Source organism: Eulemur rufifrons, chromosome 8 (genome assembly GCF_041146395.1).
Source record: "Eulemur rufifrons isolate Redbay chromosome 8, OSU_ERuf_1, whole genome shotgun sequence".
Classification (NCBI taxonomy): domain Eukaryota; kingdom Metazoa; phylum Chordata; class Mammalia; order Primates; family Lemuridae; genus Eulemur; species Eulemur rufifrons.
In genome coordinates this window covers 82,375,320-82,398,647 of record NC_090990.1, presented here as the reverse complement: position 1 = coordinate 82,398,647, position 23,328 = coordinate 82,375,320, and the positions used below count along the sequence as shown (strand labels likewise).

The 23,328-nt window shown below is 35.9% G+C and overlaps 1 protein-coding gene across 1 annotated transcript; it reads right to left on the bottom strand.

The window, feature by feature from the left end:
* Nucleotides 1-2,114: 2,114 nt before the first annotated feature.
* On the bottom strand, nt 2,115-21,988 carry GORAB (golgin, RAB6 interacting). Its single transcript, XM_069478331.1, has 5 exons — nt 21,882-21,988; nt 13,710-14,067; nt 11,340-11,441; nt 9,276-9,416; nt 2,115-2,662 (listed from the first exon to the last, which is right to left on the bottom strand). The coding sequence occupies exons 1-5, from the start codon at nt 21,940-21,942 to the stop codon at nt 2,215-2,217; spliced, it is 1,110 nt and encodes a 369-aa protein (XP_069334432.1). The 5' UTR covers nt 21,943-21,988; the 3' UTR covers nt 2,115-2,214.
* Between the last annotated feature and the right edge of the window lie 1,340 nt (nt 21,989-23,328).

Here is a 23,328-nt window from a genome sequence, read left to right as displayed (position 1 = left end):
CATTATTATGTATTTGTGAATTTATATATCAAAGCCTTTCAAAAGTGCTATATTTTATTTTAAAAGATATCTATGTCAGGGCTATCCTGGAGCCAATGCATATGGTCCTCATACCAATGAGCCCCCACTTCTCATTCATGTGCTCTTATTCCTCCCACACATGGGATACAGCTGCCTTTGTATAAAACTGATGCAATACAATTTTGTCACTTATATCATCACCTGAGCACTCTGATACCACCCTGGGAAAGCCCAGCAAGATAACAGTTTTTCAAAGTAACAGTTTCAGTGGACCTTTTATAGCAATATTTGAAAGCATATCACACACACACACACACACACACACACAATCTTGGTCTACAAGTGAATGGATTATAAAGCAAAATTTTCAAGTGGAGGGATGCAGTGATCTTCACAGCCTGAGATATGTAAGAGATACATCTGGAGTGTAGAACTGCAACTTTACTAACACTTTAAGTTTAAAATGAGCTTGGTGCCCTACAAAAGCTGCTAGTGAAATCTTTGGCCCTCAGATTCCTCACTGTAAAAAAGGTGATTAAATCAGATCAGCTCTGAGGTCTCATCCAACTATTTCTCTCATGGTTCTCACTTTTTCATGTATCTTATTAGTACTTAGAGAATTAAGATTGTACATATGTACCTGTTTTTAACCAATATTATAAAACCTCACTTATTAATGAATTTGCCTTAATAGAGGGTCATATAAAAGTAGGTAACTGTATCTACTATATAGAGATCCAAGATGCATTATCACCACACACTATTAAAACTGAAACTCCTTTTTAAGGTAAATGAAAGACCATGCTATAAATACATAAGACTTTATTCCTTAGAAAAATAAGAGTGTTTTGGACAGTGAAGCTTTTGATTTTTATGTATGTCATTCATAAATAAACACAACTATTTACATAAATGCTTCTGTTTAGAGAAGTCAGTAATGGAAAGTTAAACTTTCAACTCAAATTATATAATATAAAAAGTACAAAGCTCATCCGTATTACCAGGAGATAATACTCTCAGACAAACGCACTCGAAAATAGGATGCCTCTAACTTTTCCAGAAATTTTTATAGATACAATATTATGCTTGTCCTTATCTTCTTTGATGATAGTTCTTTTTTTTAAGACTTAAAATGTAATATTCTACTTTTTGGAATTTCTGATAAATAGATCATAATTTAATGTGATATTCATAGACTTTGTGACAAAACTATAATATTTATTTATACATTCACATATAACACAATGAAGTTGTCAAGTTTAGTAATAGGAATTTAATAAACTATTAAAGTAATAAGAAAATCGGCATTTTAACAATTTAAATGCTTTATGACAGGATAATTTATGCCTAACACATAAAACACATATTCATAGATAACTTTAGAAAGAAAATACATTAGTTTTTTGGATAAGTAAAAGTTGTAATAACATTTTCTATATTATTCTCAGCTTCAGTTTGGAAATGTTTTGTCTCAATGTAATCAATTCACTGATTAAAGATAATGTATTAATAGTAAAATTACTATATAGTATGTGTATCAACTAACCAAACCTCAGATTGTAAACTAAAACCATTTAAAGGCAAATTGAAGACAACAGTAATTATATTGGCTTAAGTTGTCTGGTTCTTTACATTAACTGCAGTTTCTAGTATGTGTTTTGCAGCTCTAGTAAGATCCAGATAGACAATTCAACCTGCTACTTTTTTTTTTCTTCCTGCCTTTCTTTTTTTCACGTAGTGATTTTTGTGTTTTTTTTTTTACTGATTACATAAAATAGGACTTCCATTCTCAATACTTCTCCCAGTGGAAGATAAATGAGTTCGATTAGGTATTGAGAATCATTTTCCATTTTACTTTTCTATATTTACCTGGTCTGAAAACACACTAACTATGTAGTTTCCGCGTTGCCCCCCACCCCCTCATCCTTTTAAGTCACTTATTTTCACCCAGTAATAAGGGTAAAAAGAATACTGAAAGAACTGGACCAAAAATCAAGGTGAAATATGCCCCAGATATAAAATTACTATAATTTGGGACTTTAGAATGGTCAAACATGTTAATCTACTAAAACTAATCATGGACTCAGAAATTAACATTGTTTTAAAGAGGCCTTTATCAGAGGTCAGGGCATAATCTACTGCAGAAATTATACTTTACTGAATACCATATTAGTTGAAAAGAACACTAGCGCTTCATGTGCCCAGAGCAGCTGAAATGTCATTAATTTTTTGATTTGGGGTGTCTGGACTAAGAAGGGGGGTACTATTGGAATTTGCATACTGTTTGTCTACCTTTGGGGAAACAGCTTGTTCTGGATGTTTTTTGTCCTCTTTAGCAAATCCTAATGTCACATTCTCCCCAGCAGGCTGAAATGGCCTCTCTGAATCAACTATTTGTTTCCTCGTATCTGCTTCTTGTTCACGCAACAATCTTTCTACCTCCACTTCAAGCTCCAAAGTCTCCTCATCAGCTTGTACATCCAATTGCTGCATCAACTCCTCCAACTTCTTGGCCTTTCGGAGCTCATTTTGTTGTATGATTGTACAAAGATGTTCAGTGAGTTGCTCTTTTATCTCAGTCTTGCGCTGTAAATCTAGCTTTGCTGTAATGTACTCTGTTTCAGCCCTGTCAAATCGCTTCCTGTAAGGATAGGCACAAAGATTGTTCCATTAGTTTTCCATTGAAGAACATATTCAAAAGAGGGTCTAGACACAATAATTACACCACAAAATTGGGGAAAAAATGTATAATGAAGATATGGATAGTAATACTTCACAAACAAGCTACATGTTAGACAAACTAGGTTATGGCTGCTGAACTTTCACAACATCCTTATTTGGATGCCCCTGAGATAACAACATTCTTCTGCACTCATTTCTTCTTTCCAAAGCTGTGCTTGAGTGAAGGCAGGCTAAGAAGGTTAATTCAGGGATGTATTAACTTCCAGGTGAGGGAGGAACCCTGATTTATAGCATTTGCCAGTTTCTGTGGTATAAATACTACCACCCTGACTAATTTCAAGCTACCAATGCAACATCACTAAATGCAGAATTGGGAGGAGACACACAAAATCTGCTCTCAGGAGCCAATGCAAGCTAGCTCCAGCACACTAGTTAAATTTATGAGAGGTAAAACAAGAGATGAAGAAAGTGGAAAATCTGTACCTCTTGATTAACAGATTAGAAAAGAAAAATTTTGATGGAAGAGAAGGATATAGACAGTGGCTGGGAGGTGCATATAAATGGGACAGAGCACACCCAGCAAAATGATACTGGGTAAGGGCAAGAAGTAAATATGAAGTAGAATAAAAAACTTCAGGACAGCTATAGGCTGGATTTCTCAACCTTGGCACTACTGACAATTTGGGCTATATCATTCTTTGTTGTGAGGAGCTGTCCTGTACATTGTAGGATGGTAAACAGCACCATTGGCTTTTTAGCACTAGTTGACAGCACCACTCAAATGCTGTGACAACCAAGAACGTCTCCAGATACTGCCAAATGTTCCTAAAGGGGCAAAACTGCTCCCAGTTGAGAATCCCTGGGTTAAGCTGTTCTCACCCTCCTCCACTCAGCAACAGACTACTGTTACACTTTTATTAGAAAATTTTATATATTTACACATACATAAACTCTATTGATAGGTAATGCCAGTCTTATGTGAAGTAGGGGAATTCTACTGGAGAAGTCACTTTGCAATCTCCTCTTTTTCTTCTCCCTAAGGTTGGTACAAAAAGAAAAGTTATATCTTTGTTCATTATCTTTTGCCTTTTCCAGATAATTTGTTGCTTTCCTTTTTGCAACAAGAGGATTCTTCCTCTCTTGCAAGAAAAAAGGTTGATTCCCATTTACCAACTAGTTCTTTACTTTAATTACCACTAATAGTTGTGAAGGCCATGTTGCTTTACCTGTTATGACTGCCTACATTAACTCAATGTAATAAGTAGTTTCTAGTATAAGAGTTATAGCAATAAAGAAACAGATAAATCTCCTAATATAAGATTCTTTGTTTTAGAATGAAATATAGTGAAAAAAATAAAAGGCTTTTATTTTAGAGAACCCAGGGTTCAAAACTTTCCTCTGCCATTCCTCTGTGTGTATCTATTTTGGTCAAGGCTTACTTTGGATGCAAAGAATAGATATTCAGTTAAACTAGCTCAGGTCAAAAAAAAAAAAAAAAAAAAGGGTTCCACTGTAGGATACAAGAAGCAATTTCATAGGCATGCCATCAGAATCAAAGGCTATTCTCTTCAGTGCTTAGAAGCCACACAGTTTCTCTCACTTCAGTTTTTGTGTTACACTCATGTCCAATATGGCCAGCAGCTGCACTCTACATCAAATTCACTCCACTCAATCTCTCATTGATCCAATTCAATAATTTTGGAGGCAGAACCTAGGTTGGCCTGGCTCATTTCAGTTTAAACAGAGCTCATAGTATCAGGCCATGCCATGAGCCACTGTTTAGCCTACGGATGGAATGTACTGGAATTGGTAGCCCATCTTGTTTTAACTAGGTGTGCCCCAGAGTCAGCACCACGAGTACAAGACACAGCCAGGTTCCTGTGGAAGGGGTTGGGGAAAGGCCTGGGGAAGAGGCACACAATGACTGAAAACTCTAGTACAGTGACTCTAGTCAGTTACTTCAGCTGAGTCTTCATCTACCTATAAAAGAGTGAAGATAATAATACCCCATAGGAGTGTTAAGGATTAAATAGTATAAATAGGGCAAATGTCTAGCCCAGTGCCTGGTAGGTCCTCAAGAAACACAATTTCCCCTTCAGAGCACTGGGATCAAAAAATACTGTTGCTACACTAGTAAACATGTATCTAAATTTATGATTATGTAAAATTTAGGGACCTGGTATTTATCCTTGACAACTCTTACTTCTATAATGTTCATTTATCAGATTTCATTTTTTTTATTGTCACCTAGTAAATATAAGAATGAGAGAACTAGTTATTTTTATGTTAAAAGAATTGTTGTAAAGGAACTCTGTTGGATACCTGCTTCCCTTATTTCCAGACTTTACCACATACCTTGTTTATGAATGTTCTTGCTTCAAGCCAAGAGCTCTGACAACATTCTCTATAGGCACACGAACACCCTGTGCTCCTCCCCCTCCCACCCTTCTTCCCTCAACCTCCCTTCTCTATAAGTCCGTGGTCTCCCTCAGCCAGTCAAAGTCAATTAGCAGAGATTTACAGACTGGGTTCATGAATACTGAATTGAAATTAACATCTGTAAATAGGTCCCTAGGTTTGCATGGATTTTTCATCCTGGATAAATCACTGAAGATTTTGTATTCTGTTTATTTATTTAAAGTCCTTCTGGCCAGAAACATGCATATGTACTCTCCCACAGAGAGATTTATATTTAAAATATTAATTAGTTTTACAAACTGCACTACCAGCCTATAGGTCAGATGGATAATACAAACCAGAGTATGATAACATACTCTGGAGCAAAATAGTAAGAGCATTATGTATAACACAGTAAGACATAGTGAACTGGAAACATAATTATAGAATTGTTTTGTTATTTTAAAGGGACATTGACTGATTTAATGAATGTTATTTAAAGGATGGAAATTGTCTCTGGGTTTTAGTATCCCTGAAATTTTTAAAAACTCAATCATTAACCCTCAGTATAACTTCAAGTTCCATGGATCCATTTTTAGTTTTTCAGTTCCTTCTCTGAGCAGTTCTAACTATTTGTATGAATTAACATATTATGATTTTTAATCTTTCTTAAAAGTTTGTCAAATAACAAAAAGAAAATTTACTCATTTTTAAAAAAACAGAATAAAATGAATTCCATTTTGTAATCACTAGATCGGTCCCATGGATCCTTTTATAAAGCTAAGATACATTATGGGATTATAGACATTATTATTTTTCCTATATTTTGAAACATTTTGCCATTTCACCACCCTAGGAATTATTTCATCATTACTCACCATTTAGTCCCATTTATGCTAAAAAATTAAAATAAAAAACCAGAAAATGATATAATGACCTATAAGGCTGAGGCAATAATAAAATAACCATTGTTGAGTTTCCTTATTGTGTTATCCAAAGTATTACAGACCTCCGGAAGGTATAAAAAGAAAACTGAAAATACCATCTTTGTAACTTGTTCTTAGTTTACATTGAACACAGTTAAGATTTAATATTTTTTCATTTTCTGACTATATGGTACTAACAAAGTGGAGAAAATAGACAGGGAAGACATTTTGCCATTGTTAGACAAATCAAAAGATAAATGCTGTGGCAGGCTAAAAAAAATGGCCTCCCAAAGATACTGACTTCCTAGTTCCTGGAACCTGTGAATATTACTTTATATGACAAAAGAGTGAAAATTACCTTATATGGCAACAAGATGTGATCAAGATAAGGATTTCAAGAGGAGTTTATTCCAGATTATCCAGTTGTGCCGTAAGTGCAATCATATGTATCCTTTTAAGAGTGTAGCAGAGGAAGCTTTGAGACAGAAGAGGAGGAAGTGATATGATTATGGAGGCATAGAATGGAGCAGTGTGGCCACAAGCCAAGGAATGCCTCCAGCCACCAGAAGTTGGAAGAGCCAAGAAATTGATCCCCAGAGACTCTGAAGGAAGCATTACCCTGCCGATACCTTGAACTTGGATGTCTGGCCTCCAGAAATATGAGAAAAGAAATAACTGTTGTTTTAAGCCACCCAGTTTGTGGTAATTTGTTATGGCAGTCCTAGAAAACTAATAGAAATGGAAAGACACACTCTAAAGTCCAGATAGTGAAACTGATCATATAAATAAAATCTCAGACTATAAGTCTTCAGAAAAACACACCCTAGGTGAATTTTCTCAAACTCAAGTATAAATGGGTGAAAAAATATATTTCTAAGGATAAAAAGGAAATATGACATTCTCATAGAGTTAATCATTTCAACAGGAAGAACTTAATCACCCAGTATTTTACAAATATCAGGAACATACTGTGTAGCTAAAATAATGTAACTATATTCTTTCAGCTTTTTATAATGTTTGTTAGTCAAACATTACTTGATACAAAGAGGGTTACTATGTTTACATTTATTAAAAATTTTAAATAAAGTTGTTTTATATAATCTCTTGTATTCTTCTGTAAATTATTCATAAAATGATTTAAAAATATTTGCCTCTGTGTGTGTTTGTGTATATGACGGTACCTATTAAACCAGGATGATAAATAGTGATTCAAAAAAATGTTCTACACGCAGCTACTCTGAATTTTATAAGCTGGTCTACACAGCACATGGGAACATCATAATCATAGTTGTGAGCAGCAGCAGCAGCCACTCTTAAATTGGCTCACTCCAAGTGCTGTTCCCCTTAATGATGTCTACCCTAACACTGCTCTACAAAAGCCAATTTTAAAGCGAATTCTGGCCTATTCACTATCCAAGAACCTTTTATGGATTAGCACTGTACCAAGCACTATAGAACTAAGATATTTTTATTCAAAAAAGAAAAATCAAAGAGAACTCCCACAGAAACTGACTGCTCCACAGCAGTCACGGGATTATCTTCTGGTAGAAATCTGGACTATGATTTTATATTACCGACCTGTAACTTCTCAATAACCACAAATGCAAATTTAGAAAATGTTATCTTAATCTTACGCATGAACAAGACAATTCTGGTTCTAGTCACAATTGTCTCTGGCCTTAACTCAAGAGCTTAGGTTTTTAAAAATAGCCTCACACAACATCTAGTTACATACAACTATGTTAATATTAGTACCATGAGAAACTGTTATCTTCAGCTTATTAAAGATGTAAACATTTATTAAAATTTCATTAAGAATATTTATATATTATAGGATGTTTTCTCCTTTAACAAGTAATCCCACTTTCTTTATAGTTTTTTGAAGGATAAAACACTATGACATTTCTTATATAATATTCAATACAAAATGGCATCCTTCTCCTGCTTCCACTAGGACAAAATTAAAACATAATCAGATTACTTTTCTGTTGAGGTACCCAGTAATGTACCTTATAATATAAATTATTCATATAAAAGGCTACAAAGGCATACAAACGTTCCCCTGGCAAACATGTTACAGAGAATAAAATGTGTTAAAAATCAAGACTTAGTTTAATCTTATAAAATCTTAGTTACCTCCTTAGTGATCTTATTAATAGAAATCTGGAATCTCTAGTTATCAGCTACTGATGGCATTAATTTAGGCAGTTAATTAGTAAAGACAACCCATTAAGTCTAATAGCATATGGTCAAACAACAATTATAAAAATCACAAGGACAACCACAAACCTCTTTCTTAAACACTAAACAGTGAATTAAAAACCACAATCAAGCATTTCCGCTTTATTAAATTGTTATATAAACATTCTGATGTTGTGGTTTACCCTGGACTAATGAGGCATTCTGATTGATTTCTAGTGTTACAGAGAAAGATGCAAAACTGAGTCATTAACACAGCATTCCCTTGTGAAAAAAGACAAACCAGGATGATTAAAGCAATGTTGAAAGAACTGAAAACCCTGAAATTGGACATAATTTTTTGCCCTTTTATCTGTCTGCAAAGTCCATGTAATTCTTTACATGTGTTAGTTCATTTTAAAAATACTCCATGATGATTTTTTTCTCTTTAACAAAATGCCAATGGTTGAAACCTAAAAAACATGATATCAAACCATCTCGTACAGAGTATAATGGAAAAGAAAAAAATAAGAGGAAACTTTCAAGTTTCCAAAACAGAGTATTTTCTTTAAAATATTCATAAGCTTTTAAAACATAACTAGATCCTTTAACTCTGATGAAAACTAAGTAAGAACTCGGCTGCAATCACATAAGGACCATATCAGATAATCAAAAATTTTAATGGAAAGAACATAGACTTGGTGTTAGAATAATAGAATTTTGGGGCAAGTCACTCAGACATTTACTTTGCTAGATCTTGAACGATAATAAAAAGAGTTCCAAACATTAAATAGCTGATGGTTTAGCAGGAAAGACTAAAACATAAATAAGTAATGCAAGAACTGCTCTAACAGGCATGTGAACAAGGTTAACTGGTAGGGTAGAGGAAAGGAAGACTTCACAGAAGAGGTGACAGTTGAGTCAGCACAAAAGAGGAACAAATACAACACCTAACAGGGTTGTTATGAGGCTTAAATGATGATAAACATAAAATAAAAGCTCCTGTACCAGTTAGCAACAAGCATTAATTAAATTGTATTCCTTGTTTGTAGTTCAATTTCCCCAACTCACCGAGCATATGAATAGTCTAGGCTGGCCTGATCGATCCGGTTCCTGAGGATTCCAATGTCAGCTGACACCATGTCATCTAAAGCCTGTAGCTCCTTCTGGATCCGCTTTAGTTTTATGGTCTCGGCCTGAGTTCTTTTGGATCTAGAACATCATGAACGTGAGTAGGGAAAAATAAAAACATTTTAAAACAACGTATCCATATACAAGTGAAAAAGCAACATATTACGTATACGATTATAACAAACACTGAAAGAATATATCTGTATTCCCTTTACATTGAAACATCCAAATTTCTAGGCTTGTTAAATTCTTCTTTTCACTAAGCCCATTTTTGTTTGTCTGGTATTTACCTGACATCAAGAAAAGATCCCTGCATTAAACAATTCTTTATATGTCTGAAAACATCCATTTGGTCTTAACTTTCTTAGGACCTCAACTTTTATTCCTTTGATTCTTGGTCTCTAGGCAAAACTACAGGTCCTCAAAATTCTTTGTGGGACTCAAAAACAAAACACTCTTCTTTCCTTGTTTAAAAGCACAACCAACTTCATCATCTCTCACTCCCCTCACCACCCCCAAGTACAATATATACTTAAGAAACACAACAAGCAAATACAAAAGTAAACCTTTAATCATGATTTCACTCATTTCAAAATTTCACACACATTCTCAAGGGAGAAGAAAACCCCCCACATAAAATCACTATATTGCGACTTACACTCTTCTGATTTCTATTCCATTATGCAATACCCTTCCTTTCTGCCTACAAAAATTCACTTACCAGTATGATTCTTTTACTTCAAGTACTTCATTATCCATTTATTAATAATCCAAACATGTATTTCCTTACATTTTTGTTGTATCAGTGCTTTCTGTCCTAAATCAAAATCACTTAGAGTAGTCCTGAGCCTATAAATCTTTTTGTAAAATCTCCAGTAAACAACCTCTCCACCTCTTCCAAATTGAAGACTACTAAAACACTGTATTTTTTAATAATCACTTGTGGGATTAAAAAAAAAAAGACACTACTTTTTTATACATTGTTTTGTTTTCTTGAAACATAAGTTTGTGAGTTGCATATTTCCTAAGCTTCATGAGAGATCAAAGTGTACCAGTAGTAGGAAAAAAAAATTTTTCAAATACATACATTCCTTCGGTAGACAAAATTCTGAATTATTCTTATACTCACCTACCTTCCCCCTAACTCCTTCCCTCCCCCTACACATACTCCAGCTTCAAGCATTAACAGTTTTGCCAGAATTTTCTGGAGGTCTAAAAAGAAAATGTCACTGAATACTTGCTTACGTTTAGTTCTGGCTATTTGCAACCATTGCTTTATTGACAGAGCTGTTTCCTAAGGCCACAGGAGATTAGATAGAAATTGCAAACTAACTGGGCAGCAAGAGTGGTGGGGGATGAGAAGAGTGTCTCCAAGGGTGTTCCTGTTTGGGGCCTGGTACAATGCAGGAAACAAGAAGGGAGGTGAGACAGACACTGGGAGATGAGAGAAAAATTCAATCTCACATAGTATTCATAATAGTGACCCCAGGTCATCAATCAAAGGTTAAATTATATCATCTATCCTCTATGAATGGAGGCAGAGTAAATTATTAAAGAAAAATGCCCATAGGAAACACAATAAAGATTTGTGGGAGTGTAAGTCACTTATGTGGAATAACCTTTCTCATCTACATGTCAGATGATTAAGGGCTCCCCATATCAAAATTATAACCTGCATTTGTTGCTAATTTACATATACTGAGAGCTATTTATTGATTCTCTTACGAATGTGTAGATGGTTAAAACTGAAAACACTAATGCTGGTCCTTAAGTTTTAATTGCAACTGTATTTATAAAGTAAATATGCTCTATGCTTAGAAAGTTCTCCTTAATAAATTAAAACCAAAATTTTGTTATCACTTACAAAGCATAATCTATTAGCCTTAAAAGTTGTAGTTGCAGAGAAAGTATCAGTTTATTAGAACAGACATGGGAAAATAAATATAAAATATGACAGAACTGACTGCAGGTTACAACCAACCACTCCTGGTTCAAGTGCCTCACCTTTCCGCAATAGCTTTAGCCAAAAGAGCTTTCTTACGTTTATTTTTCTCTTCCATTAGCCGTTGTTCTTGCTGGAGGACTTCCCAACGGGATTTTTCTTGCCTAAGGAGAAAAAAAAAACAAAAAAACATAAAAATGAGTTTATGAAAGAGACTGCTACCCTATCCCACACCTTACCAGTCTCAGTCCTCTAAGTATAAAATTTAATCAAAAAGATTTATGTACATTTTCTTTCAAAAGTCCTCTTAAAAGAAACCCATCTGTAGTTCATTATTTTGTTCTAATAGGAACAAAGACTATGATCTGAAGTAAAGAGGCTTACATAAATTGGATCCTTGAAATCCATTATATGTATATAATCTAGGAACCCACAAACTGGAAGCCAGAGTACTGTGGCATTTTTTTAGGAGTACAAAGGAATTTGTATAAGTTAATTATGTATTATATGCAAAATGGAGACCAAAATAAATTGGTCTGTAGTTGATGTCATATTATTTATATGTTTTAGTTTTCTATAATGAAAGTCTCTACCATCTTATCCTCCAGACAATAACCAATGTTTATTTCATACATTTTCTTTCAATTTGCTTACTTTTTTCCAACTCTTAGATATTTTTAAACAAAGTAAAACACTATGAGCTAAGACTGGAATGTTAGGCTTAAGAAAAACCTCAAAATCTGAAAACATGTATTGTCTTCCCATCTGTCTGATTCTGAAAGAAATATATTAAAATTTTCCATAAAGTCATGAACTCCTTGTCAACTCAAATTAAACAAGGTGATGGCAAAGCTATTTATTCCTATTACTGCTTTTCTTACAGCCATTATACCACAAGTCTCTATTTCCAAACCTAGTAACCACTTCCAAAATTGTGTTTCTCTCTCCATTCCTACAGCTTCCACCTTAGAGTTCAGGCTGGTCATTTCTCATTTTTGATATTGCAGGCATTTCCTCACCAGGCGTCTTAGTTCCAGCTTACCCTGCACTCTGACCCAAATGATCTCCAACACTGACGCCTGGAATTTCTCGAATGATTATTTTGATTGAGGCCTTTCCCCCTCCGAGGCCTTGGACACATCTCCATGCATGAGTGAACCTGCTAGGCTTCCAGCCCTTCCTCATCACTTTAATTCTCTACTGTTCTCTGGTTTATCCTTTTCCTTTCCCAGAGAAATGAGATGTCATCTCTGAGCATTCTCTATAACACAGCTTTCCTTTTCCCTTCTTACCACCTCAGAATTTCTCCTTTATAGGAATGGTTCCTCAGATTACATGTCTTCTATGAAAATTCAAGTTCCTTAAAAAAAGAATAACTTTCCTAATGACATCCAATCTAAATTGTCCAGCTCAATTTAAACTCACCTCCCACTTGTCTCAGGCCTTTGCTGGTAAACTACACTTAAAGCCGTTTAAATTAAAGCACTTGTTCAATGTTGGTATCATAATTCATGTGGTTTTATTTCTCTTGTCAAAATGATTTCTTAGTTGTAAACCCCTAGTGGGCAGGATGTATTTTAAACTCACGGTATAGAATCTAGATCAGCAGAGATTAGAAAAATATCAGTGATTAGAAAAAATATAAGATACTTTAGAAAAAACTCAAAGAAGGGAAAACAGAAATAAATGCCATCCTTTCTCCCCTGTGAGTGATAAATCAGGAAGAAACAAAAAAATAAGAGTATGCATTAAAACATAAGCAACCAAATAAAAAATTCTAAGAATTCATGAGTCACACAATGGCTATTTCCACAAGACTGTGGCTAAATTAAATTACGTAGGCTGTTTTTTAATACAAAGACAATATAGAAAGAATAAAAAGAAATCTAATGATGCAACTGAATTATATAACTAGTCCCCTTAATTTCCTATACTCTCTCCATTGACCATCCCTTCACAAGTACCCTGTTTTTGGCCAATGGAGATGCAATCTAGAGGTTGAAATATGGGGTCAATTTGGGGGAAAATACTACACAAGTAAGACTGATTCTGATGACTGTAAAGGGCACAGACTTTGTATCCCGACAGACTTACATGAAATCACAACTCTGCTACTTACTAGCTGTATTTTAGCTTTAGGGGTAGACAGTATCTTTTCTGAGTCCCAGATACTTCATCTATAGAGTTAAAATAATAAACATGCATTGTAAAACTGTTATGAAGATTAAATGGCATAAAACATATAAAATGCCTAACAGTGCCTGGTTTATAATATATTTAGGTAGTAGTTATTTTTCAATAGTTTATTCATCACATTTCTTGGCTTAAATATAAAACAGAAAAAATGTTAAAACACACAAACTATATTTCCTCAAAGCCCAGTGGGAAAAAAGGGCAAAATGAAAAGTCTCATGGTATATAGACTTACTAACAATTCTACTTTCTTTTTTTCCAATTTGCAATCTGGCTTTGGAGATAGAACCTCAACATTTTTGTGATCATCATGGGAATTCTTGAGTCCTGGTTCCTTTGGTTGACTTTCAATATCCTGTGGTTTTCCATCACTAACAGGAGAGGTGAGAGTAAGAGGACTAGGAAGAGCAGGGGAAGAAAAATGTGGTTTTTGAGTGTTAAATTTCTGTTCTGGTCCAGAAAGCAACTGCTCTGGAGGTACTGAGGTTGACCCATCTTGTAACCCAAGTTTTTGGCTTTGCTCTAGAAGGGCTTTTTCTCGCTGAAGTTGTTGTCGACTTTTCTTCACCAGGAGACGCTGCTGTGATTCAAATCGATCTATAGAAAAGAAAATGGAAGGAAAATTCATTTGTATGAGCAATAAATTAGAATTTCTCGAAGCAAATAAAACATTAACATTAAACTTTGATAATTCTAGAGTTTCCCCTACACCATTCTCTCTCTTGAGAGCCATCTTTCTGTAGAGTTTCAATAGTTCTCAGATCATACTGTATTTAATAAAAGCTGCCCAGGCTCTTAAATTACCTTTAGAGAAAGTCCAATTGCTGTGAGTTGGGCCTTAGGATACAAAGCAAGGTTTCTTTTTCAACTTGATTTGATAATTGTCAAAGAATCAAGTAATTTTGACCAAACTAGAGAGATGTCTGAATTGTCTAGTATGTCTTAAATTTGATTTATGGTTCTGTCTGCTCCTCTGAAATGAAATGGTAGCTGTGTTTTCAAATGGGATTCCCCTCTCTTAAATTTTAACAGCTTTTAGGGCAATTTGATACATATTTAGATGCTATCAAAGAAATGTAATTGACTGAAGTCTCTCATCTCTAGGAATGTTAGTTAACCGTAAGTCATTTTCTTTCATCTTGCGAAACAACCCAAGGTTGTATTCCCCAAAGTCTAGTCAGGCTCCAATTAATGCATTCAAAGTAATTTAATAGTAGCTTGAACAAAGCAATAGAGGAAGATAAAACTGGAAGAAAAAAATTTTAAAGGATAAACTAAATAAGAATACTTCTATTACACTTTCTGGATTGTCCATGCCAGTGTTAACCTCTTAGGGCAGACAACTGGAGAATATGACTCGCATTCATATTAGATCTGTAAGTAGCATTCTTTATAAAATGCTGGGGAAAAGAAGTTATGATGAGTCCTTGTAAATGAACAACACAAATAGAAATTTTAAATTCTGCATACTGACCTTTGAAGCAACACAAGCTCATTATTTAAATTTCCCAAAGTATAGTTAAGAGCTCTGGACACAGTCCTGGCTTTGCTTCTGTCCAGCTCAGTGACTTCAGGCAAGCCAATTAATTATTCAATACCTCAGTTTCCTCATCTTTCAAACTGGTTGAAAATTACCTGCTATGCTTTATGCATTAAGTTGCCTTAAGAATTAAATGAGATATGTATAGAAAATATTTTTTAGAAAGACAGAAGTACTATCAAAAACAAATGTTATTGTTGATTTTAGCCAGAAACATAAAGTATCTCCCTGTATCTTGCTACAAGAACTTTTTCTTGGCTACTGATCCTTAGTCATACCATCAGAAAATGTCACCAAGCCTGCTTACCTCCCAGATGAACTCATTAGCTGATTTATTAAATATTAATGTCACTCTGAAATTCAGTTCCTGTAGCTTCTATTTTTTTTCATTTTTACAGAACCTACCTATAAGATTGAAAATGCTAATTTTTTTCATTCCAAAAGAATGAACAAATCAGCCCACTTAAAAACAGAACATACTGTTTTCCATACCACGTACTGAGGGCTGCAAATACCGAGGAGACTGTGGTAAACTGGGGAGCATAAGTCTGGTGTAAAGGGGGCAATTCACAGTCATCTCTAGTCAACTGCTGTCATTAAAAAATTTAGGTCAGTATAGCCAGACATTTCGATTTTTCACAATTAAAATTCAGATTTTTATGTAAAATATCCTGATTTTTAAATGTAGGGAACTGCATCATTCAGGAAAATCTAGATTATGCTGTAGGGAAAAAATCTTGGTGGTTTTAAACCGCAAAGGTTTACTTCTCATTAATACCAGGTGCCGACTAACGGCCAGCAGGGGGGTTCTGTTGATTAGTCTCTCAGGCTCCAGGCTGACTGTATAGTCACCAGTTAGTGTTGTCAGCCACCATGACAGGGGGAGAAGAGAGCTCAGAACTGACCCAGAGGTGACATAACACTTCTGCTCATAATTCAGTGGCTAAAGTCGTATATCCCCGCCCCCAAACAAGGGCAATTGGCATATGCTGGTTAAGCAAACAGCACGAATGATTACCACTATTAATTTAAAAAGAAAATTTAAAGATTGGGTAATGAGAGAGAGAGACAGACACAGGGAAGGAGGGAGGAAAAGATGAAAGCCAAAAACATTTTTGGGTTAAATTAAGCCAATAGGCCACTAGTTTGTGATCTCTACCCCATATCCTTTATTTAAGCCCTGCTCTCTCCACACAAAACTATCATTTGAATCATGTGTTGACCATTCCTTTCCTTCTCTAACAGTCATACTGCAACTACAAATATTTCTAAAATGTATTAATTTTTATTTAACCTTTATAAAAAAGATTTCATGCTGTACATAATCTTTTTTTACTCAATACTGTTAATAGTCTTCCATATTGTTCATGTTGCTGTAGTCATTGATTTTGTTGTATAAAATTCCACGTGAGGCCGGGCGTGGTGGCTCACGCCTGTAATCCTAGCACTCTGGGAGGCCGAGGTGGGCGGATCGTTTGAGCTCAGGAGTTCGAGACCAGCCTGAGCAAGAGCGAGACCCCATCTCTACTAAAATAGAAAGAAATTATATGGACAGCTAAAAATATACAGAAAAAATTAGCCGGGCATGGTGGTGCATGCCTGTAGTCCCAGCTACTCGGGAGGCTGAGGCAGGAGGATCGCTTGAGCCCAGGAGTCTGAGGTTGCTGTGAGCTAGGCTGACGCCACGGCACTCACTCTAGCCTGGGCAACAGAGTGAGACTCTGTCTCAAAAAAAAAAAAAAAAAAAATTCCACGTGAGAGTAAACCAGAGTCTACTGATCTCCTTCCACTGATGGACATCTAGGTTGGTTTCAGGTTTTTGCTTCTGTGAATTTCACTGTTACGTCTTCTCTTTTACATGTCCAAGAATTTGCCCTGGATATTATCTAAGAACTGTTGGGTTATAAAGCATAACTTCAGAAGGAATGTCAAACTGCTATCCAAAGTGTATTCCCTCTAGCAATGTATAAGATCCTGTGGATGTACTTCCTCTTCAATAAATCATGTTGTCAGACATTTTAATTTTGTCAATCAAATGGGTGTAAAACGGTATCTCACTGTGCTCCTGATTTGTAATTCTCTGCTCTTTGGTGGGGATGAGCATCTTTTCGTATTTCCTTTTCTATGAAATATCTAGTCATGTCTTTTGTTGACTATTCTCTTGGCTTGTTTGTATTTTTAACATACAGCAGCATTTTTTATATATCAGCAGCAAACAATTAGAAAACATAAGGAAAGAGAAGATATATCAATGCCAGAAATTATCATGTATCTAGAAATAAATCTAACAAAAAATATTCAAGACTTCTACAGGGAAAACTCTAAAATTTATTAAAAGATATTAAAGAAGACCTAAATAAATGGAGACATATGCCATGTTAGTGGTAGGTTTTTTTTTTTTTTTTTTTTTTTTTGAGACAGAGTCTCACTCTGTTGCCTGGGCTAGAGTGAGTTCCGTGGCGTCAGTCTAGCTCACAGCAACCTCAAACTCCTGGGCTCAAGCAATCCTCCTGCCTCAGCCTCTCAAGTAGCTGGGACTACAGGCATGCGCCACCATACCTGGCTAATTTTTCTACATATATATTTTTAGCTGTCCATATAATTTCTTTCTATTTTTAGTAGAGACGGGGTCTCGCTCTTGGTCAGGCTGGTCTTGAACTCCTGAGCTCAAACAATCCGCCCACCTCAGCCTCCCAGAGTTCTAGGATTACAGGTGTGAGCCACCGCACCCAGCCGTGGTAGTGTTAATAATGTAAAGATGTAACTGATTTAAAGATTTAATGCAATTACTATCAAAATCCCTACTGGGTTTTCCATGAAGTTTGGTAAAATTATTAAAAATTTGATATAAAAGGATAAACATCCAAGAATAGTAAGTAAACTTCTAGAGAAGAAGAGCAAGGGAACTATACTACTAGATATCAGGAATATCATGAAGCTTTAAGACAGTGTGGTATTGGTGCAGGAATAGACAAAATGACCAACGGAACAGAACAAGAAACCTAGAAACTGATTCATACATGTATGAAGCATTGGTATATGTCAGAGGTAGGATGTAAAATCAACAGCAAAAGGCGGGATTATTTAATAAATAGACCTGGGGAAAAATGGTTATCTATGTGGAAAAGATACAATCAGATCCATACCTCACATCATACAAAAACAAAAATTTTAATAGAAAACACAGATTAATATCTTTTAGACCTTATAATAGGAGACTGATTTCTTAAGGCACAGAAAATGTCAGCTGTTAAAAAAAAGACTGACAATTTTGAATATATTAAAATCAAATACATTGTTCATCAAAAGTTAAAAGACAAGTTACAAACTGGGAGAAGGTATTAATAATATAACTGGCAATGAACTATTATCAAGAATAAAAAACTGTTATGAATAATTTCTTTAGAAACTGATAGCATGAGGCTGGACCATTTTTTTGCTTCCAGTTTTTTTATTATGAAATAAGTCATATATAAAATATCTGTATGTATGTATCTCACACACTTTCCCAGTGTTCACCATAAAAAAAAAATAACATAGTTTAAGAAATAAAACATGACTACAGTAGACATAACTGCTGTTTTAACATATTAACTGCCATGTGAGTTATATTTAACTCACGCTAGTTTTTGAGCCTGGGGCCACGTGAAGCATATGTAACTCATATGTCTCTTTACCTTGGGAGCCCCGTGAAGTATTTTTCAAGTTGCATAGAACTCACACACAGAAAACAATAAAAAGTAAAAAATTTTTCATTAAATCAGAAAGGACAGTTTTGTTTTTGAAGTTTTTATTCTATTTTCATAATAAAACACAGTGGCCCCAAGGAAAAATTGTTTTTTTCCTAGTGCGGCAGTCAATGTGTTAAGGATACACATAACCGCTGCTTTTGGAAGACATAAGAGAATTGTATTTCCTGTGTACCAAGTCATATGACTTGCTTTTGGTAAACGAAATATATGTAGGAGGGACACATGTCATTTAGTGGTGTCACTGTTAAATTAAGCATTTAATTGCCAACATCTAATTTTCAATATTCTTTTCTTCCAGCTTTGGTGAACTTCTATATAACAGCACCAAAAGATGGTGTGGAATGAGTGTGGAACAGAGTCAACCCATGCTAACCCATGGTAGACATGAAACTACAGGGAAAAATAAATCTTTATTATTTTAAACAATTGATATTTTAGGGCTGTTTGTAACTTCAGTTTAACTTGGCTTAAACTGATTTCATAATTACCAACACCTCTGAAATTCCCTATGTATATGCTCCTTTCTCATCCCATTCCCTTGCCTCCCCACCATATACAGTCATCCATCACTTAAAGACGGGGATACATTTTGAGAAATGAGTCATTAGGCAATTCTGTCCTGCAAACAACATAGAATGTACTTATACAATCCCAGATGGTATAGCCTACTACATACCTGTTATATGGTGTAGTCTATTGCTCCTAGGCTACAAATCTGTACATGTTACTATACTGAATACTGTAAGCAACTGTAATACAATGCTAAGTGTTTGTGTATCTAAACAAAGAAAAGGTACAGTAAAGATACACTATTATAATCTTATGGGACCACCATTGTAAATGTAGTCTATAGTTAACTAATGTGCTGTTATGCTGTACATGACTATATACGTTACATATAGAGTCATCCCTCGGTATACTAGGGCGATTGGTTCCAGGATCCCCACATATACCAAAATCTGTGCATATTGAAGGCCTACAGTTGGCCCTGAAACTTGTGTATGTGAAAGGTCAATCTTCCTTATATTTGGGTTTCACAACCCCCAAATATTTTGTTTTTGATCCACATTTGGTTGAAAAAAATCTGCATATAATGGACCTATATAATTCATACTTGTGTTGTTCAAGGGTTAACTGTAATTACATACATATTAACATACATGTTAATGCATGGAGCCATAAGTAATATATTCCCACGAGCTATAAAGTAGCCCACTAGATAAATATACCACAATTTAACTACTCCCTTGTTAACAAACACTTTGGTGCTTCCAGCTCTTTAATATTATAAACAAGACTGTTAAGAACGTTCTTGACCATGTTCCTCAATGAACATACAGGGATTTCTAGAGTACTACTATCCTTATTTTTGCTGGCAACAAACCCCATTTTCCTAGATATCTAATTATATTTTTAAGAACAGCTAGAAGGGGCTTTAAAATTAAAGATCCAAATCTTCTAGTTTTACAAATGAGAAATTCAAGGTGAAATATTTAGAGGCAGGGCTGGGAGTTCTATTTGGCAATCATTGTGTTTGGCTGTGGGTACATAAAGATGTCAAGATGCTTTTCCTGTCCTCAAGTGGTCACTGACTAGTGATTTGGTGTCCACACTCTAACATCTCAAGCCATGGCCCTTTAAGTTCAGGTCTTTACCATCCTCTACCTACCCCAAACTACAGAGATATTTCAAAATATACTTCTACATAATGAATGTTCTGTTTAATTTAGACTTCTACAGTTAGTCTTCTTTACTCTGGAAAACTCGCCTGTGTAGCACATAACCTCTGTGAAATCTTCCTAAGCTCCATTCAATCCCCAGAACAGTGAGGTTCCCCTTAGCTCTGAAGCAAGCTCTGTATAACATCTACTATCATATTAGTTTATGGTTTGTCTCCTCACCAAAGTATTGGAGTCGGACCAGAGGCCAAGGTACTTGTACTTTGTACACTAGAATATATGAATGGACATTGAAAACACAGAGCAAAAGAATTTGAGTACATAAAACAAGATAGAGTTAGTTAACCACACAGTGTAGTATAACCTTTATTATACAGTTTATAAGGCCTCTGGACCAGCAAAAATGTTCCCAGTCTATATAATCTACATTGGCCTTATATTACTAATTAACTTCCTTTTCCACTTGGCAGTCCTAGATTATTCTCACATCTATGCTAACATCTAATTTTCTCACAAACTCTAATAAAATGCATGGCAGGATTTATTTAATTTTCTCCAAAGTAAAATATTTAAATTATGGTACCAAGAGTGGCATAAACTTGTCACAGAAGTTATGTAAGAAGAATCACCGGGATCACCACACAGATCTTTACGAGATTTCAACCAAAGCACAGTTGCTATCACTAAAAATTTTCTACAAGTATCAGCAAACTTAAATTCCTTCATCAAAAGATTTAAAAAAAGTACAAACTCATTCAATGATTACTCTATAAAGCTGGAGAGGGAAGCATAAGATTTTAGCTGACCCCAAAATCCATAGGGCTATATGCATACACATATATGAAGCCTTCAAATGTAACCCTTCAGAGACCCTTTTGGTTTGCTGACTTTCAAGAATGAGAAAAAACTGCAAAAATCATCTGGCAGCCAGAAGTGAATGCAATACTCCATATGTTTTATGAAAAGCACTGGATTTTTGTGTTTTGTATTCAGACCCTTATGCTCTCTTTTTTTCTAATCATCATCTGCTGCTATAAATTCATCATAATTCTAATATGATGTGTGCCCGCCTTCCTTTACCCTAACCCCAACCTTTCAACTACTGAATCGTGCAGCAATCCTCCCTACAGGAGACACCCAGGCTGTACGCTCACTTTCTTTCCCAAATCTCATTCCTTTCACAGAAAAATGCCAAATCGCTGAAATGGGATTCCTGAACCCTCTAGCCTAAAAGAACACTCCAGCCCTCTGGGTTCCCCCTCCCGCCGTGACTCCAAGTACATCCTCCTCTAGAGCCCCCACAATCCTGTCCACCCACTAACAGCTCCTTCCCTTAACACAAACACAGACTCTTCCACGCCCCCTTCCCCCTTAAAAGCTGCAGCCCGCCTCTCCCGCTTCAGAATCAAAAATTAAACCTCTGCACACACATCCTGTTACCTTTAGTCTGTTTTAGTCTCCTCAGCTCCTCCTCAGAAAAGCCAGCCCAACCCTGCGCCATGTACCACAGCTGCCAGCACCCCCAGAGCGCCCAAATCTCAGAGCCCCGACTGCCAACACAGCTGCCCAGGCACATCCGGGTTCTTCCCCGGCCGAGTCCAACCAGCCAATCAGCTCGTCGAGCTTCGGACAGAAGGCCCTTTCTCACCGGCATCAGAGTCCGGCTCCCTTTGAAGCTGCCTCCAGCAGTGCCTGACAACTTGCCCAAGGAAACTTTGCCGCGCAGACATTCATTGTCCGTGACTTGCCTGTGCTCTGTTTCGCGATGTCTCATTCTCGTTGCTCAATCGCTTCAAGAGATAAGGGCGGAAATGGCGATGGGGATAAGGCTGAAGATAAACAGGCAGTTAAGAAATGGCTAGGAGTCGGTGGCGCCGCGGGGAGGGCGTGAGCAGCCCCTGGGGTCCTCTAAATTCACCCGGGCAGAGGCCGGTGCCTGCAGAGTTCCCGCGGTCTGCTGCGTGCCTCGTGGGCGTTTTTTGAAAGCCGTGTGAGTGGTCGAGAACGTGAAGTGCACTGGAAGCGTCCTTCAGATTGACTCAAGAGAAGGATCCGATTTAGGCTTCTAGTGATGAAGAAATACTTAAGAGGGCTGGGATATAATTCATGGAAAGGAAACAGATACGTTTGACATACCCAGGTCTCTCGCAGGCCGTAGCGTCTCCTCAGTTTCTTTTGCTTGTGGGTTTCCTTGACTTTTTTTTGTGTGTGTGTGTGAATGATTCTTGCTAACATGTTATCTTTCTCCTAAGGAATGTCTTATATTAATATCTCCCCTTAAAAATAGATCTCCCATCAGTTTTTATGTTTTGAAGTACACAGAGATCACTGTGATTTACAAAGGACCAGTTATCCTATTTTTCACATTTCTCCTTCCACTGTTTTGCAGTAACAACAACTCCTCATTATCTTGGTTTACATTAAAAGTCCGAGGTGTGACTTTTGGCTTCAGTGTGTCGCTATTTTTAAATAAATTGAAGGAGTAGACTGGAAAATAAAACACCACACCAAGAAAAAAGTTAAAATGAGTACTTCAGATTTAGTAAATGATCAGAAAGTGAAGGATATTTGGGAAATTCCAAATTTATCAATTTAATCTTTGAGCTTTTAAATGTAAAGTGGTTTTTGAAATGTAGGGCTGCCATAGGTGCTTCCTTTTAAATATGGACTCATTTTTCGTAACATTTAAAAATTAAAATGCCATCTAAAAGGATTGGAGGTGACAGTTTCATTCAGTTTTTGAACATAGACTAAATACATTTAAAGTAATGCTATGCATTCTCTAGCTCCAAAATAGTAGATGAGTATCAGTGGCAATCTGGTCGTTGATTCAGTTTCCCATTTGCAGGCAACAGCCATCTAGTTCATCTAATAACAATGTTAAACC

Excerpts from the sequence above, each read along its gene's own strand:
- GORAB (XM_069478331.1), bottom strand. The coding sequence starts at position 21,942 with ATGGCGCAGGGTTGGGCTGGCTTTTCTGAGGAGGAGCTGAGGAGACTA. Across the intron at positions 14,068-21,881 it reads GAGACTAAAACAGACTAAAG|ATCGATTTGAATCACAGCAG; the intron begins GTAACAGGATGT and ends TCTTTTCTATAG. Across the intron at positions 9,417-11,339 it reads GCTAAAGCTATTGCGGAAAG|ATCCAAAAGAACTCAGGCCG; the intron begins GTGAGGCACTTG and ends ATGATGTTCTAG.